This window comes from Prionailurus viverrinus, chromosome D3 (genome assembly GCF_022837055.1).
Source record: "Prionailurus viverrinus isolate Anna chromosome D3, UM_Priviv_1.0, whole genome shotgun sequence".
NCBI classification, from domain to species: domain Eukaryota; kingdom Metazoa; phylum Chordata; class Mammalia; order Carnivora; family Felidae; genus Prionailurus; species Prionailurus viverrinus.
The window spans coordinates 16474053-16491037 of NC_062572.1; the positions used below are offsets into that span (position 1 = coordinate 16474053).

Genomic DNA, 16985 nt, shown 5'->3' on the forward strand with positions numbered 1-16985 from the left:
TGTTTTAGACATAATGCGATTGTACACTTAATAGAGTACAGTGTAGTGTAAACAGAACTTTTATGTGTACTGGGAAGCCAAAAAATTCATTTGGCTGGCTTTATTGTGGTATTTGCTTTCTTGTCATGGCCTGGAACCGAACCAGCAGTATCTCTGAGGTGTGCCTGTACTGTTTTTTTTTGTATCTTGAAATAGTTTTTCCTATTTTTATGTCCCAGTATTAAACCCAAACCTTTATGAGTCCAAGTTAGCAAGACTTCTTTCTTTCTTTCTTTCTTTCTTTCTTTCTTTCTTTCTTTCTTTCTTTCCTTTCTTTTCTTTTCTTTTCTTTCCTTTCTTTTTCTTCTTTTTCTTCTTTTTTCTTTCCTTCTTCTTTAATGCTACGATATTTTACTTTAACACTCTCTAAATTTCTTCTAATAGAATTTAGGGCTCATAAGGAAAACTCTGTCTTAAACTCTGCAGTTTGAATGCCTGTACTGAATTCAGTTGACTATCAAGGTTTCAAATATGTTTAGATTTGCAAAACGCACTGGGTAATTCAGGCAACTTACCTTATTCTGAGTATCACCAGCTTGACATGAATCATGTGACAACCACGCCACAGAGATTGCACTGAAGGCTATAAATCTAGCCCAAGCTTGTATTAGAAATGCTCCTGAGACTAGTCTCCTCTCAAAGTGATCTTCCTAGCAATAAAAATGATCTCCGTCTATCAGGTAGCCTGACTGCATCCAGAGTCTCAGGTCCTGACCACTAAGCTATAATGTGTCTTCTTTAAATGTCTGACTCCTCAGATGTGCCCAGGGATGTACTGTTCACAAAAGCTTTTAACCTACATCTCTCATTTGACTCTCTGAAAGCCCTAAGAAGCAGGAATCACTGGCCTTGTTTTGCAGACACGGAGCTGGAGGCCGAGACAAAGTGGCACTGCCCTGGTCTTTGGCTTCCCAGTCCTCTGCTCTTCCACGACATACCTGCCACGACATACCGCCTCTAGCCAGGTAGCCAGTCGCGCCTGTTACGGTGATGGAGAGAATGCATCACTCAAATCTCCTACCTACTACTACTACTATCTAGTGACAAATCTACCACCATTTGCAAGGAGCTAATGCACCTCTCAAAGTAAATTATTCTCTTTTTCTTCAAAGACAGACTCTGGCTCAGATCTTTAGACCTAACAGAATGAGTATTAGCTATTTCTGCATATAAATTAAATAATAATCTCTTAAGTTTATTAAGTACATAACTCATGTTCTAGATACTTTCTTTTTTTTTAAGTTTATTTATTTATTTTGAGAGAGAGGGAGGGAGGGGGAGTGACTGTGAGCACTTATAAGGGACAGAGAGAGAGGGAGAGAGAGAGAATACCAACCAGGCTTCGCACTGTCAGTGCACAGCCTGATGTGGGGCTCGAACCCATGAGTCGTGAGATCATGATCTGAGCCGAAACCAAGATTTAGACACTTAACTGACTGAGCCACCCAGGCACCCCTAGATCCTTTCTGATCAAAGTATGAGGAAGTCTGCAAAGTCTGTCTTAGCTCCATAATGAATTTCAGACCGTCTTTGGAATTCCTCACGTAGCAGAGTTAGCCAGGATGACAGGGATCTCTCTGAAGGTACCTGCTCTGCTCCTGAGAGGACGGATGGTATAATGGAAAGAAAAAAAGCTGAGCCGAATGATCATGGTTAGAGTTCCTATCCTACCACATATATGTATGCAGGTTACAGGAGTCATTTAATCGGAGTCTTATTTTCTCAAATTACAGGCCTATTCTTCTTTTACAAAATACCACAAAAAGGGCAGGGCTAATGGAATGCCCCTTCCCCCCTCCTTTTTTTTAAGTTTATTTATTTATATTGTGAGAGAGAGAGAGAGAGAGAGAGAGAGAACACGAACAAGTGGGGGAGGGGCAGAGAAGGAGAGAGAGAATCCCAATCAGGCTCTGTGCTGTCAGCGTGGAGCCCAAAGTAGGGCTCGAACCCATGAACTTTAACCAACTGAGCCACCCAGGTGCCCCCCCTCCCTATTTCTAATTCAGGACTTTATGAGATTGAACTAAATCACTGAAGTTCAGGGAAATAATGAAAGGAAAGAAATATTACATGGCTACAAATTCAGGACAGTAGTGGGAAACAGTAAAATATTCAAGGATCAGTGTTTTTTGTTTATTTGTCTTTAAAATGAGGTACTACTAAGAACACAATGTGTATGTTATAGGGCACTATCATGTGCACAGTCCACTTCTGGGGTTTGCACTGTGAACAGCCTGTTAACTGACTTGGCCAGCATCACAGAGATGGTGGGTCAAGCTAAAAAAATACAGAGAAACAAATATTTGGCAGCCACGTCTTTCAGTTCTCTCCTGGTGGCCTTTCAAAGCTATTCAATAGCCAGTAAATATTCAGGAGCCATACCCTTCTTGGAGATACAAATTTTCCTACTTTTTAAAAAATTTTGTTAACATTTATTTATTTTTGAGAGACAGAGTGAGACACAACAAGAGTAGGGGCGGGGCAGAGAGAGAGAAAGAGAAAGAGAGACAGAGACAGACAGAATCCAAAGCAGGCTCCAGGCTCTGAGCTGTCAGCACAGAGCCCGACACAGGGCTCGAACTCACAGACCGCGAGATCATGACCTGAGCCGAAGTTGGGCACTTAACTGACTGAGTCACCCAGGCACCCCCAAATTCTCCTATTTCTAGTTTTGGGGCAGCAGTCCTGGCCTCAGGACATTTTTTGGTAGTGGTGGTGGTGGAGTAACATTAGGGCAATTCAGTCTTATAGTAGAAAATGGCAGGGACTTAACACAGTTGACTTTTAAAATGATGAGTTTTGGCTACTGTGCCTAATTCAGCAGCCAGTAACAGCTGTGGCAAAACTGTGGCAAAGTATGATATCTGTAATCATAGGTGAATGTAAGAAAAATGGTATGATTTTAGTTCAGGTATTTGTTCTTTGGTTTTTGAAATAAAAATTTTTTTCCATGGTAAGTAACAAAGGTTCAGAATAAAAATAATTAAAGAAGATTTGATTGACAGCCAAAGGACTGAAATGAGTTACAGTCCCCAGTTACTCCTTGTCATCAGTGTCCCTCCCCAGTGACATCTTTACTATCATCCACATTACAGAGGTTTCAAGGGAGTCCTTCTAGAAATTTCTATTCATATCTAAAATATTACAAAAAGTCATGCCTTTAACAATACATATATCTTAACATCTTTCCATAGCAATATGTAGATCTACTGTATTCTTTTTAACAATTATCTGTATTTAGGGGTACCGGGGTGGCTCAGTTGGTTAAGCATCCAACTCTTGGTTTTGGCTCAGGTCATGATCTCTTGTTTCATGAGATCGAGCCCAGTGTTTGGTTCTCTGCGGACAGTGCGGAGTCTGCTTGGAATTCTCTCTCCGCCCCCCTCACTGCTCCTCCCCTGCTTGTGCTCTCTCTCTCTCTCAAAATAAATAAACATGAAAAAAACTATCTTTGGTTATGTGAATATAACATAATTTATTTAATCCCTGCTTATGAGCATTTAGAGTATTCCAATTCTTTGCTATTATAAACATTGTTGCAAAAACATCCTTGCCTATCCATCTTTGTGCTTGTGGGAGAATATCCTCTAAGTGAATAAATTCCTAAAAGTGGAATTGCTAGGTAAAAGAATACACATATTCACTTTGATAGGTATTGCCAAACTATCCCCTAAAAATACTGCACCAGTTTATATCCCCATCAACAGTACAAATATGCCTGCTTCTCAGTACTTGCCACCACTGGGTATTATGAAACATTTTCATCTTTAGATACTTAATTCTAATATTCTTATCTCAAAACATTAAATCTTTTTTACTTTCATTGCATACAGATTGGATGATAAAGAAAACCAGACGTTTGAGAAATAACTCTAGTTCTATTAGAGTGCTGAAAAGCACAGAGTGCTTGGGTCATTATTAATTAATCCTCAAGTTGGCAAAACAAACTGACACTGTGTATTACTTCTCTCTAATAGCCTAATTTGGTCAGAGTACCATCTAGGACACATTACTTTCTCTCCACTGAGCAGAGCTATTCCATGATTACTCTTCTTATTGGCATGAGGAATAACATAGGAACATTTCCCCAAACTAGAACATTTAGATTAAATTTGTTTAAACTGGCCAAAGCAGAACTGTTAACTATATACTTTCTTGTTAAATGGAAAAGAAATTGCATTAATAACACAGAAGCAACCATTTAACTGTTAAAAGGAAAAAAAATAAACCAGTCAGCTTAGAAATTATAGTAGGAAAGATCTACTATTTTAATACTCTGCCTGATTTATTGAGTTTTACTTAAAGAGAGAAATTTTCAATGCTTTTTCCGCCAGGGCATGATAATGGCCATCTGCTTGAAACACCTTGGGGGTAGCAATGAGAATGATAGCGCCTATGGCAGCATTTCACATATCAAGCATCTACTGTGCTTTACCATCCTGTTCTGAGCCTTTCACATTTATTATCTCATTTAATCCTTATAACAGGAAGAAGCAGTTACTCTGACTTTCCTCACTGACAGATGAGGATATCAAGGGTAAGACATTTCCCAAGGTAGCAGTAAGTGCTGGAATGGGATTCCTACCCAGGTCTGCAGACTCCTACTAGCCTCAACATATAGCACCCTCTTCCTATCCCCCTTTGCTCCATCTCAGAAATGCATACTAAGGTTGACAGGGACATTAGAGCAACAAGCTTGAATGTATTCTCATTTAAAACAAGGGGCAAATTATTTAAAACCATTTGTACTTTGCTGTGGTTGAAAACCATTGCTTTAGCACACTATTTTTAAAATAATTAGTTTTTCACTTTAAATGTAACAGAACCTTACTTCTGAATTTTAAAAATATTGTTCGCATTTGGTTTGTTCCCCTAATCTTTCTACATGTGTCTGCGTACAATTAGTTATGATCATACTGTTTGTACTTAGCATTGTATCAAAAACACTTCCGTGTTATTATGATTCTTCTCAATTATCAACTTAAATGACTGCATGTTCTATCTAGTAGATGTGTTATAATTTTCTTTACCACTCCTTATGGTTAGGCAGCTGGGATTTCCTCATATTTCACAATTAGAATGAATACATGTCACTGGTGTGGTGGGTAAGAAGCACTGAGTAGAAATGGAATAGACAAACTTACTATGTCAGATAGGGAGATGAATATGCTTATTAGCCTTTGATTAACTGAAAAATCCAATTAACCAGAGGTCTGTATTTTCTTATTTTCTAGATTTTACTGTTAAAAACATTCATATTCATTAACGGGTGGTGCCATGAGCCTACTGACAACATGTAACATGATAAGACTTTTTTTCTTCCACTCTTGGTTATTTATGATAATAATAGCAATAGCCATCTACTAGATGAATTATAAATAAATGTGAAAAATGTAAAATTGTCTTCTTGTTCTCACTAGGCTTCCATATGCCAATTTCTCCCAAAGGCTTTCAAAAATAAAACTCAGAAGTAAAATTTGTCATGTATTTATATTTCCCTTAATGTATGAAGACAGTAAGACTTTCACTACTACCTTTACAAAGAAAAGCCTTCATTTCTAGTAATGAGGCTTATGTAGCCTGACCCTCATACTGGAAACAATTGAAAATAGTGGGTAAAATAGGAAAGATGCTTCAAAGCATCAGGGCTAACAAAAATAGTGACAGATCTATGCTAATGTTTCACATAAGCAAATTATTACAACCAACCAGTGGAAAACGATCAGTAAGAAATAAACCTAACTATGCCACTAATGAATAACATGACTACAAGGAAGGGGGTGGAGAAGAAAGGAACTAACCTAAGTAACTGGAAAACAGTATTTTTTTTTAAGTTTATTTATTTTGAGAGAGAAAGAGAGGAAGCACAAGCAGGGGAGGGGCAGGGAGAAAGGGAGACAGATAATCCCAAGCAGGCTCCACACTATCATTAGCACAGAGCCTGACACAGGACTCGAGCTCACGAATGGTGAGATCATGACCTGTGCCAAGATCAAGAATCAGAAACAACAAACTGAGCCACCCAGGTGCCCCGGGGAAAACAGTATTTTGACTGTACACTGTAAGGTTTAAGAGAAAAGGCATATACACAGATACTGCACTGTAGTTAATAAATCTGTTTCTTGGGGTGCCAGAGTGGCTCTGTTGGTTTTGCATCTGACTCTTGATTTCAGCTCAGGTCAAGGTCTTATAATTGTGAGATTTAGCCCTACATTGGGCTCTGTTCTGGGCACAGAGCCTGCTTAAGATTCCCTCTCTCCCTCTTTCTTTCTTCCACTTGCTCTTTCTCTCTCAAAAATTTTTTTTGATTCTCACAGAGGTACGGGTCAGTGATTCTGACACTACTGTATGTGTTTAATAGAACTGAACAAATAAGTAAATATATGATGTATAATGAGAACCAGGTTTTTCTTTTGCAGAAAAACAAGGTACAAATAAGGAAAGAAGGATAGAATGAATTCTGTGGTGTTGGACTGGAATCAGAGATATCAGTATGAACTTACTAATATTTTTTTACAAATAGATAAATAATGATGGATGTCTGTTAATGAAAATCATCATTAGGCAAGCAACATAGTGTTAGTGTGTTTCCCTCATTTCCTACACCTGTCTTCTGGGAGGGCCCTAGAGTAACAACATCCTAGTGCACACTTACTGTTTAGATCTTCATTTCTGAATGCCAGTCTTTAATAAATGAACCAAAGCCCCTTGGAGAGATGGCTGGCTCCAGGATTGGGGCAGGATAAATACAAGATGAGCCTAGAACATCCTGAGATGCCAGAAATAAAGGAAATGCTCAAAAAATGATGGAGGCATATTGAACAGACTTAGATGTTAAGGAGCTCCTCATGGTGAAGGCTAGGACCATCTGATCAATAAAACAATGACAGTGATGGATTATAACACATAGAATAAGTGAAATACTCATGAATTCACACTGATAAATAAATGAATAAATAGACAGAGGGAAAAGGGCAGCTCTCCCTTACAGAAGAATTACAATAAATAAATGTAGAGGAAACGACGACAGAAGATCACCATCAGGAGAACATCACAGTAATGAGCACTGCAGGCAAGAACCAGAGGGTGAACGCTGCAGCTATCAAGTACAATCTGATGAGAAACAGAAGTCATCTCCCCATAAGATTGATTGATTATGGGTAGTAACCTCACAGTGGGGAAGCCAGGCAGACACTACCTTGAACAAGTGATAGAAGTTAGTATCACCAGTAAAAAAACCCATAAAACCCCACGTGCAGGATACACCGAGAAGGACACAACCACACTTCTGTGCTGTCGCTGGAAGAGTGCACAACCTCAGCTGATCATGACACAACATCAGACGATGCAAATTGAGGGACTTTTTATAAAACAATTCATCAGTACTCTTCATATGTATCGAGTTCAAGAAAAACAAAGACAGACTGAAAATTGTCAGAGACTGGAGAAGACTCAACAACAACAGCAACAAAGGAACAAAACACCATGACAACTAAATTTTAAGATGAGAGCCTGAACTGGATCCTGGGCCAGAGAAAGAACATTGGTGGGAAAACTGGTAAAATCCCAGTAGGTACGTAGATTAGTGAACATTATTGTCTCAATGTTAATCTGTACTGTACTAGGTACTGTACTATGGTTACATAAGATGTCGACATTAAGGGAAGCTGGATGAAGGGTATATGAGAATTTCTATATTGTTTTTCTAACTTCTCTGTTTGTCTAACATTATTTAAAAAAAAAAATGCCAGATTGGTAGTGCCCCTAGACATGTGGCAAAAGAAAATAAATAATCTCTGGAGGATGGTATCTCCATCCAAAGTTCAAATTATATCCACAAACAATTTTCTAATAAAAACAATCAGATTATAGTAAAAGAAAAACAAAACAAAACATAGCCATGAAAACTAGGACTCATGAGCAAGAATCAGCAAGAACAACAGCAGAAACAGATTCACAAAGACTTCAGATCCTAGAATTATCAGATACAAATTATAAGGCAACTGTGTTATGTTTAGATACATAAAAGATTAAGAACTAAGATGTCTAGGAATAAAAAAATACTAGCTGAAATTAAAAACCAATGGGCAATATCAAAATTGAAGACTTCTAAGCATTAGAAGACATTATTTAAAAAATAAATGTGTAAGGTCCAGATTGGGAGAAAAGTATTTGCAGCACTTACATCTGAAAAAGGACTTCTATCCACAGTATATAAAAACCTCTAACTCAATAATAAAAAGACAATCTAAGTTTTTAAGTAGGCAAAAAATTGAATAGACACGTCACAGAGGAAGACCTATGAATGGCCAATAAACACATGAAAAAGTGCCCAACATCACTGGTCACCAGGGAAATGTAAATTGAAATCACAATGAGACAACTTTACACATTGTTAAGAAGGCTATAATTAAAAAGACTGACAATACAAAATGCCAAAAAAGTGGAAAAACTAGAATTCTCATACACTGTTGGTAGGAGTATAATATGGCAAAACCCACTTTGGAAAAAAAGCCTTGCAATTTCTTATAAATGTCATGAACAGGGTTTAAGAACACACGAGACAAGTGAAGAGCAAATTACTAAATCAGAAGACTAATCTGTACAACTAGTCAGAAGGCATTTATATAGTACACAGATGCAAAGAGATGGAAAATAGAAGAGCTAGGTTAGCATATCCTCTGTAATATAAACTGCAATTCCATAAAGGGTGGAGTGAATGGGAAAGAAGATAATAGCTGATAATCTCCTGATGAATACAATTCAAACCTCAAAAAGCCCAATGAAATGTAAGCAAAATAAAACCTGAGGCATAAGTGGAGTGGTACTCATGTTTGCAAATATTCAAATAAAAGCATTTTGTTTTCTTGGTCTCTCATTTTAGGTTTCAACTAGTTTGAGGTGTATTTTACTAATTATTTTAATCTCTCTCCTGCTAGACCTTGAATGTGTCATTGGCACTTAATGCATTATTTGGAGAATGAATGGTTTATGTTTTCTTATTAGAAAGTCAGTTCTCCTAGCAAGATATGTTTCATTTTATAACACAGAGCATCCTCTTTAAATTCCACAAAGCATAACTTTACTACCAAGCTAGAGGAAACACAGAAACAAACATCTTAACAATTCCTTCAAGTGAAAAATTTGAATTTTAATAAAATGAAGGTTTATGTGGTTCAAGGCTTTCATTTTATTTTTTTAAATTCTTTCTTCTTTAAGTAGGCTCCATGCCCAATGTGGGGCTTGAACTCATGATCCTGAGAATCAAGTCTCATGCTCCACTGACTGAGCCAGCCAGGCACCCCAAAGTTTATTCTCTCTATACCCAACATGGGGCTCAACCCATGACCCCAGGATCAAGAGTCACATGTTCTTCTGACTGAGCCAGTCAGGCACCCCCAAGTCTTTCATTTTAATGTTTAATAGGAACCTGTTTTTCTGAACAACATGAAGTTCAATGCCTGTAAAGGCAAACATTTACCCATGTAATACATTTTATGATATTGGGTTCTCATAAGTTTTTGCTGTTACATGTTAATGGCGTGGATATAGACATCTGCTGTACTGCCTCATTAATGAATACTGTCTTCATTCAGATATGTGATGCAGGCAGATGAAACTCACTCCGTATCTAAAATTTATATCCAGGCATAGCTTGAAGATATTGTGAAGTTTGATTCCAGACCACCACAATAAAACAGACATCACAATAAAACGAGTAAAATAAATTTTCTGGTTTTCCAGTACACATAAAAGTTGTGTTTACACAAGGGTGCCTTGGTTGGTTAACCGTCCGACTCTTGATTTTGGCTCAGGTCATGATTCCAGGATTGTGGGAGCAACCCCACGTCAGGCTCTGTGCTGAGAGTGGAGCATGCTTAAGGATCTCTCTCTCTCTTTCTCTCTCTGTTTCTCTCTTCCTCCCTCCCTCCCTCCCTCCCTCCCTCCCTCCCTCCCTCCCTCTCTCTCTCTCTCTCTCTCCCTCTGCACATCTCTCCAGCTCACCCACTGTCAAAAAAAAAAAAAAGTTCTGTTTACACTACACTGTACTCTATTAAGTGTACAATCGCATTATGTCTAAAACAACCTTACATATCTCAGTTTAAAAGTGCTTTATTGCAAAAAAAAAAAAAAAACCACACATGAACCATCATCTGAGCTTCCGGCAGGTCATCTTTGCTGGGGGAGGGTCTTGCCTCGATGGTGGTGGCTGCTGACTGATCGGGGTGGGGGTCGCTGAAGGTTGGCATGGCTGTGGCAATTTCTTAAAATAAGACAACACATCGTGTGCCACATCAGTTGACTCTCCCTTTCATGAGCAGTTTCTCTGCAGCAGGTGATGCTGCTTGATAGCATTTTAGCCACAGTGGAACCTCTTTCAGAATTGGAGTCCGTGCTCCCAAACCCCACCGCTGCTTTCTCACTTAAGTGTACAGAACGTTCTGAGCGCTTCGTTGTCATGTCAGCAGTCTTCACGGCATCTTCACCAGGAGCAGATTCCATCTCCAGGAGCCACTCTCTTTCCATGAGAAGCAACTCCTCCTCTGTTCAAATTTACCACGAGTTTCTAGCAATTCAGTCCCATCTTCAGGCCCCACTTCCAATCCCAGCTCACCCGCTGTCTCCACCCCATCTGCAGCTCCTTCCCCCACTCGAGTCTAGAACCCTCCCCACTCCTCCATGAAGGTTGGAATCCACTTTTCCCACACTCCTGTTAACGTCACTATCTTGACCTCTCCCGTGAATCAGGAACGTTCTCAGTGTTCTCTAGAATGGTGAAGGTTTCCAGTTGACTTGGCCCAGATCCGTCAGACGACTCACTGTCTACGGCAGCTCATCTAGCCAGATGTATTTCTTCAATAATAAGACCTGAATGTGGAAATGACTCCTTGGTCCACGGGCTGCAGAGTGGACGTTATGAAAACAGCATTCATCTCGTCGTACATCTCCACGCCATCAGAGCTCTTGGGTGACCAGGTGCACTGCCAGTGAGCACTAATGTTTTGAAAGGGATCTTTTTTTTCTGAGCAGTGGGTCTCCACAGCTGGCTTAAGATATTCAACAAACCATGTTGTAAACAGATGTGCTGTCATCCAGGCTCTGTTGTTCCATCTGCAGAGCACGGGCAGAGTAGGCTTAGCATAACTCTTAGGGACCCTCGGATTTTCAGAACAGTAAATGAGCAGTGGCTTCCACTCAAAGACACCAGCTGCACTAGCTCCTAACAAGGGAGTCAGCCTGTCCCTTGAAGCTTTGAGGTCAGGTATTGACTTCTCCTCTCTGGCGACCAAAGCCCTACACGGCATCTTCCCCCGACCGGCGCTTCCACCTGGACTGAACATCTGCGGTTTAGTGTAGCCACCTTCATGAATGACCTGAGCTAGATCTTCTGGATAACTTGCTGCAGCTTCTACACGAGCACCTGCCGCTTCACCCTGCACTTCTGTGTTATGGAGATGGCTTCTTTCCTTAAGCCCCGTGAACCAACCTCTGCTAGTGCCACACGTTTCTTCTGCGGCTTCCTCGCCTCTCTCAGCCTTCACGGAACTGAAGACAGTTCGGGCCTTGCTCTGGATTCGCTTTGGCTTAAGGGAGTGTTGTGCCAGGTTTGTTCTGCCATCCAGACCGCTGAAACTTTCTCCAGATCAGCAATAAGGCTGTTTCTTTCCTTATCGTTCGTGTGTTCACTGGAGTAGCACTTGTCATTTCCTTCAAGATCTCTTCCTCTGAATCCACCCCTTGGCTGATGGTTGGTGCAAGAGGCCTAGTTTTTGGCCTTGTTCAGCTTTTGATGTGCCTTCCTGACTACGCTTAATCATTTCCAGCTTTTGATTTAAAGTGAGAGATGTGCAGCTCTTCCTTTTACTTGAACACTTAGAGGCCACTGTAAGGTTATTAACTGACCTAATGTCAATATAGTTGTATCTCCGGGAATAGGGAAGCCCGAGGAGAGGGAGAGAGACGGGGGAACAGCCAATCGGTGGGGCAGTCAGAACACACTCGACATTTATTAAGTTTGTCCTCTCAAATGGGCACATTTCATGGCACCTCAAAACAGTTACCACAGTACCATCCAGGATCGCTGGTCATAGATCGCCATAGCAAATACAGCAATACTGAAAAAGTTTGAAATACATCAAGAGAATTACCAAAATTCTCACACGTGAGACAGGAAGTGAGCAAATGTTGTTGGCAGAATGGCACTGGTAGACTTGCTCAATGCAGGTTGCCACAAACCTCCCATTTGTGAAGAACACAGTGTCTGTAATGAAGTGAAGTGCAGCAAGACAGGGTGTGCTTGCATCCAAGTCCTCATTTGGGGACAAGACAGCCCCACATTTACCATTCTGATCTTGTCACTTACTGAGAGTTTGGCAAGTTCTTTCATTTCCCTGAGTCTGTTCCCTCGTTAGTAAATTGAGCTGGATAACCACTCCTTTGGCTGTGACAATTGAGATAATGCATTGAAAGCATTTAGCACAGTTCTTGGCACATCATAATTTCTCAGTACATATTACTAATGTTATTTTTTGTTAAAAAAATTTTTAATGTTTATTTATTATTGAAAGAGAGCGTTAGCAGGGGAGGGCAGAGAGAGAGGGAGACACAGAATCCGAAGTGGGCTCCAGGCTGTGAGCTGTCAGCACAGAGCCTGACATGGGGCTTAAACTCACAAACTGCGAGATCATGACCTTAGCCGAAGTCGGACCCTCAACCAACTAAGCCACCCAGGTGCCCCCTACTAATGTTATTTTTAAGCAAGGATGTCTAACATTGTGTTTCTGAGTGATTAAGAAACTACAACAAGCTGGTGGTGTCCAAAATTAAATTTAGAATAAATAAAACGAGATGGTTTGCTTTTAGTTGGTGTGTTTTGTAATTGTTGTTTAAAAATTAGAACTATAGGGGCGCCTGGGTGGCGCAGTCGGTTAAGCGTCCGACTTCAGCCAGGTCACGATCTTGCAGTCCGTGAGTTCGAGCCCCGCGTCGGGCTCTGGGCTGATGGCTCAGAGCCTGGAGCCTGTTTCTGATTCTGTGTCTCCCTCTCTCTCTGCCCCTCCCCCGTTCCTGCTCTGTCTCTCTCTGTCCCAAAAATAAATAAAAAACGTTTGAAAAAAAAAAATTAAAAAAAAAAAAAAAAGAACTATAGGCTGAGATCCTTAAATGGCTCTCTAGTCTAAGGGAGCAATAGTTGAATCTATGGGACCAAACCTAAGATGGACAATTGCTTATACAGCCCTTGAAGATGAAAATAACTATTGAACATGTATCTATTAATATGAGAGCCTCACTGAACAGCTAGCCTACGAAGTCATCCCACTTCCTCCAGAAGCCTTTCCTAACCATTTCAACACATGGTGATCATTCCCAAGAACTCATTAAGCCTACTGACCCCATCTGGCCTCAGAAAAGCACTGAGGCAGTTATTTAACCTGTCCCGTGGTTCTTCTCTCTACCAGGCAGTGTTCAGGGCTCCCCTCACTGGGAGCTAGGCTGGACTCCCAAGAAAAAGACCAGAGTTCAAGTCTTATCAAGGGAGCATTCTTTCAAAACACTCTCCTGCATGTTCAAGAGAAGGTGCTGACACACTAAATGTCGTTGGTGTCCTGCTGTGTTTGAGCATTAGAAAATAAGTGGATTAGGGTTGGAACTAAGCGTCTCAGCCAGCACTCCCCTGGAGAATTAAAAGTTGCAAAAGATGGGGATGCCTGGGTGACTCAGTTGGTTAAGTGTCTGACTCTTGATTTTGGCTCAGGTCATGATCTCACGGTTTGTGAGTTCAAGCCCCATGTGGAGCTCTGTGCTTGCAGCTTGGAGCCTGCTTGGGATTCATATTTTCTCTCTCTCTCTGTCTCCCCTCCCTCCCTCCCTCCCTCCCTGTCTCTCTCTGTCTCTGTCTCTGTCTCCCCCCTCTCTCTGCCCCCTCTCTCTCCCCTCCTCCCCCCTCTGCCCCTCCCCCACTTGTGCTCGCTCGCTCTCAAAATAAATAAACTTAAAAAAAAAAAAGTTGCCAAAGATGTCCTTGAGGAAAGAATGGCAAAAATCTTAACAGACATTGGGGTGCTTGGCTGGCTCAGTTGGTGGATAATGCAACTCGTGATGTCAGGGTTGTGAGTTCGAGCACCACATTGGGTGTAGAGATTACTTAAAAATAAAATCTTAAAAAAAAAAATCTTAACATGTGACAGGGAACTTCAAATAGTGCCTATGTTGAATGGAAATGAGAAATGTAGACAGAGATGATTCACTTGGGCCTTACTGAGGAAATGGATGAGAGAAATAAAGGAATTTCTAAGGTAGTAGGTATATCTATCTGCCTTATTCTTGCACGTAAAACAGAGACTTTTTCTCTATTTAGTAGATGTTTGCTGAACTTCTGTTGTGTACAGAGTGATAATGATGGTACTTAACATTTGAGACCTTGCTGTTTCTTAGGCCTGTTTCCCCTGACAGGCAAAGTGGTCTTTACCAAGATAAACTCCCCCCGTAGTGGAAGTAGACATGGATGTTTGTCTTGTTTGGGTACTAGGGACTACATGGACCCGCATTTCATCCTATACTCCTTCTAGAGTAAGAAGTTGTAAAGAGATGCTTGGGAAAGGAAAGACCGAGATCTTAACAGATTTCCTTTGCACAGCCTCTGAATCTACCCTGAAGGTCTCTTCTGCTTGCAGGCCTCAGAAGTTGAGAGACAGCTCTCCATGCAAGTCCATGCCCTCAGAGAAGACTTTCGGGAGAAAAACTCCTCAACTAACCAGCACATCATCAGGCTTGAAAGCCTTCAGGCTGAGGTGAGTCCGCCTGTGTGGCACTGCTTGGAGATGGAAGTGCTTTTCTCGTTAGAGGCGCTGTACTGGATCTGGTGGATAAGGAGCCCCTGAACTGGGAAATAAAACTTTGTTTTGTCTACAGTCTCTAAAAATATTTAAAAGTCTCTAGAGATGTATCTGTAAGAAACTAAATGGGGAACACTTGATTCATGTTGCACTGGGTTGCCTGTTGTCTGGAAGAATAAGGTTGCTCAGAGTCACTGCTGAGTGTGTTGAAATCACAAATGACCCGCTTTTACTGAACATATTAATCCGTCCACAAACATCCTTGCCAATCCTAAATAGAGGATGGGGAAGAGGATTTTCCCTTTCTCTATTCCATGTAGGTCCAGTTCAGTCCACCTTATTGGGACCTATTGTAATTCTCACCTATGAGGGTCATAAAGTAGCTACTTCATAGGACTGTTGTGTTTGATGAGTTAATACATGGAAAGCACCTCGTGTGGTACTTAGAATCAAGTAATGTTGTTAAAAGTGTATGAGAGGCCAGAGCATGGCAGTCAGGGTCTATGGCCCTGAGTGGGCCAGAGGGAAAGAAAAAGTAGCACTTAGAGGACAACTCTGTGAGAACCCGATTGTGGGAGGGGAGAAGAGGGAAGTTGTATCAGCAGCCCAAACAGGGGCTCTTCCCCAGGGCGGCATCCACCTAGTCTGATCTTGAGGGGCCCTAAGTGAGTTGTCTGGACAGCAACCCTTTGGCTAAGGTACACTTGAGGAGACAGTCTAAGGGTCTAGGGCCAGATGAATGTGCACCCCCGCTGTGGTTAAGGAATCCGTCGGTGTGGTCAGGCGCAGAGAAGCCCAGGTGGCTGCTCCCCTGCTTTGGAAATGACCTGAAGATGTTTTTCCTAAAGTCTGTCAATATCTTCTCTTTTCTCCTGCCTATCATTCCCTTCCTTTCTCCTTCCCCTTGGAAATACTACTGGTATTGAGCAGCAGGTTCTTGAAGTAAGTAGCTTGTTCCGGCGGGGTTCGGCATGCCTGTGTGTGACCACTTGTGTGCATGACTTTCTGTCCCACCGCCTTTGCCAAGCTCTGACTCCTTCAAGTTGCCTGTTTTCCTCTCGCCTCTGCTCACTATTTCAAGACCCTTGTGACTCAGGGTCATTCCCAGGAACGTTAACTGGCAGATTTGGTCACAAGTTCAGTGCATAGGGTGGGGTGAGGGAGTTGTCATCTAATATCGATGCCTTCATGCAGTACCACTGCTACTTTAAAAAGGCAGCCTATGAAATTGTCCAAGTACATTATTTCATGTAGCTCTGAACTTCTAAAGTTTTGTTTTTTTTTTTTAAGGGGCCAGGATTGTATATCACAACTGTATTACCTCATTATTTCACTGACTGGAACTTGAGAAACAAAGATTATCCATGGAAGGAAAATGTAAAGGTTGGAGGGTATTTAAATGAAAATCACCTAGAGTAAGAATTCCCTTCATGTGGGTAATGTGCTTCAGTGTGGGGAATAGTGGCCCCATTCACAAAAAGGACCTGTTCCTTTTGGTCCCTTACCCAGGTGCACACTTGAGAGACAGTATGTCTTTGTTTGGCTAGATACCTGATCTCTCTGGACAAAGGCCACATACTTCATTTCCCCAGGACAGCATCTTATCTGATTGATTGGTGGCCAGGGAAGATCTGTACCCTACGAACAGAATTCTAGTGTGGAGACAGAGAATAGACAAAAAGCAGAAGGAAAGGTGGATTTCAGAGAACCTCAGACGCATCAGACATTCATTTTCAAATCTCCCCAGGAAAGGGTAGGAGGTTGGTTCTCTTAATAGATTGTTCTCCAGGCCAAACTGGAGAGCACCGAGAACATCTTAACCATGTTGGGAGCAAGAAGCTGGTTGAGAGATCAATCCAGCAGGGACCTGATAAATAGGAGGAGCCAGGGGGCCCTGCACAACTTGGGAAGGCTTCCGTAGCCCGTTAGCCTGGGCAGTGTTCTCGGGGTGAAGCATTGTTGGCCTTGTGGAGCCCCAGCACACCTACTGAGCCTACACACCTTGAGGCCAGAAGACTTGGCATCTCTTTCCTCTTATCCTTTATTTTCTTACTGACATTGAAGAGACTAGACAGACCTTCCTGAAAGCAGATTTATATCTCTTGAGGC

The 16985-nt window shown here is 41.4% G+C and overlaps 1 protein-coding gene across 3 annotated transcripts in view; it reads left to right on the forward strand.

The window, feature by feature from the left end:
* Positions 1-16985, forward strand: part of BICDL1 (BICD family like cargo adaptor 1) — a 105289-nt gene that overhangs the window by 64605 nt on the left and 23699 nt on the right. For all 3 annotated transcript variants that reach the window (XM_047827680.1, XM_047827679.1, XM_047827681.1), the window contains exon 3: positions 14715-14831. In XM_047827680.1, the coding sequence (XP_047683636.1) occupies positions 14715-14831 (117 nt within the window). The remainder of the gene's footprint in view (positions 1-14714; positions 14832-16985) is intronic.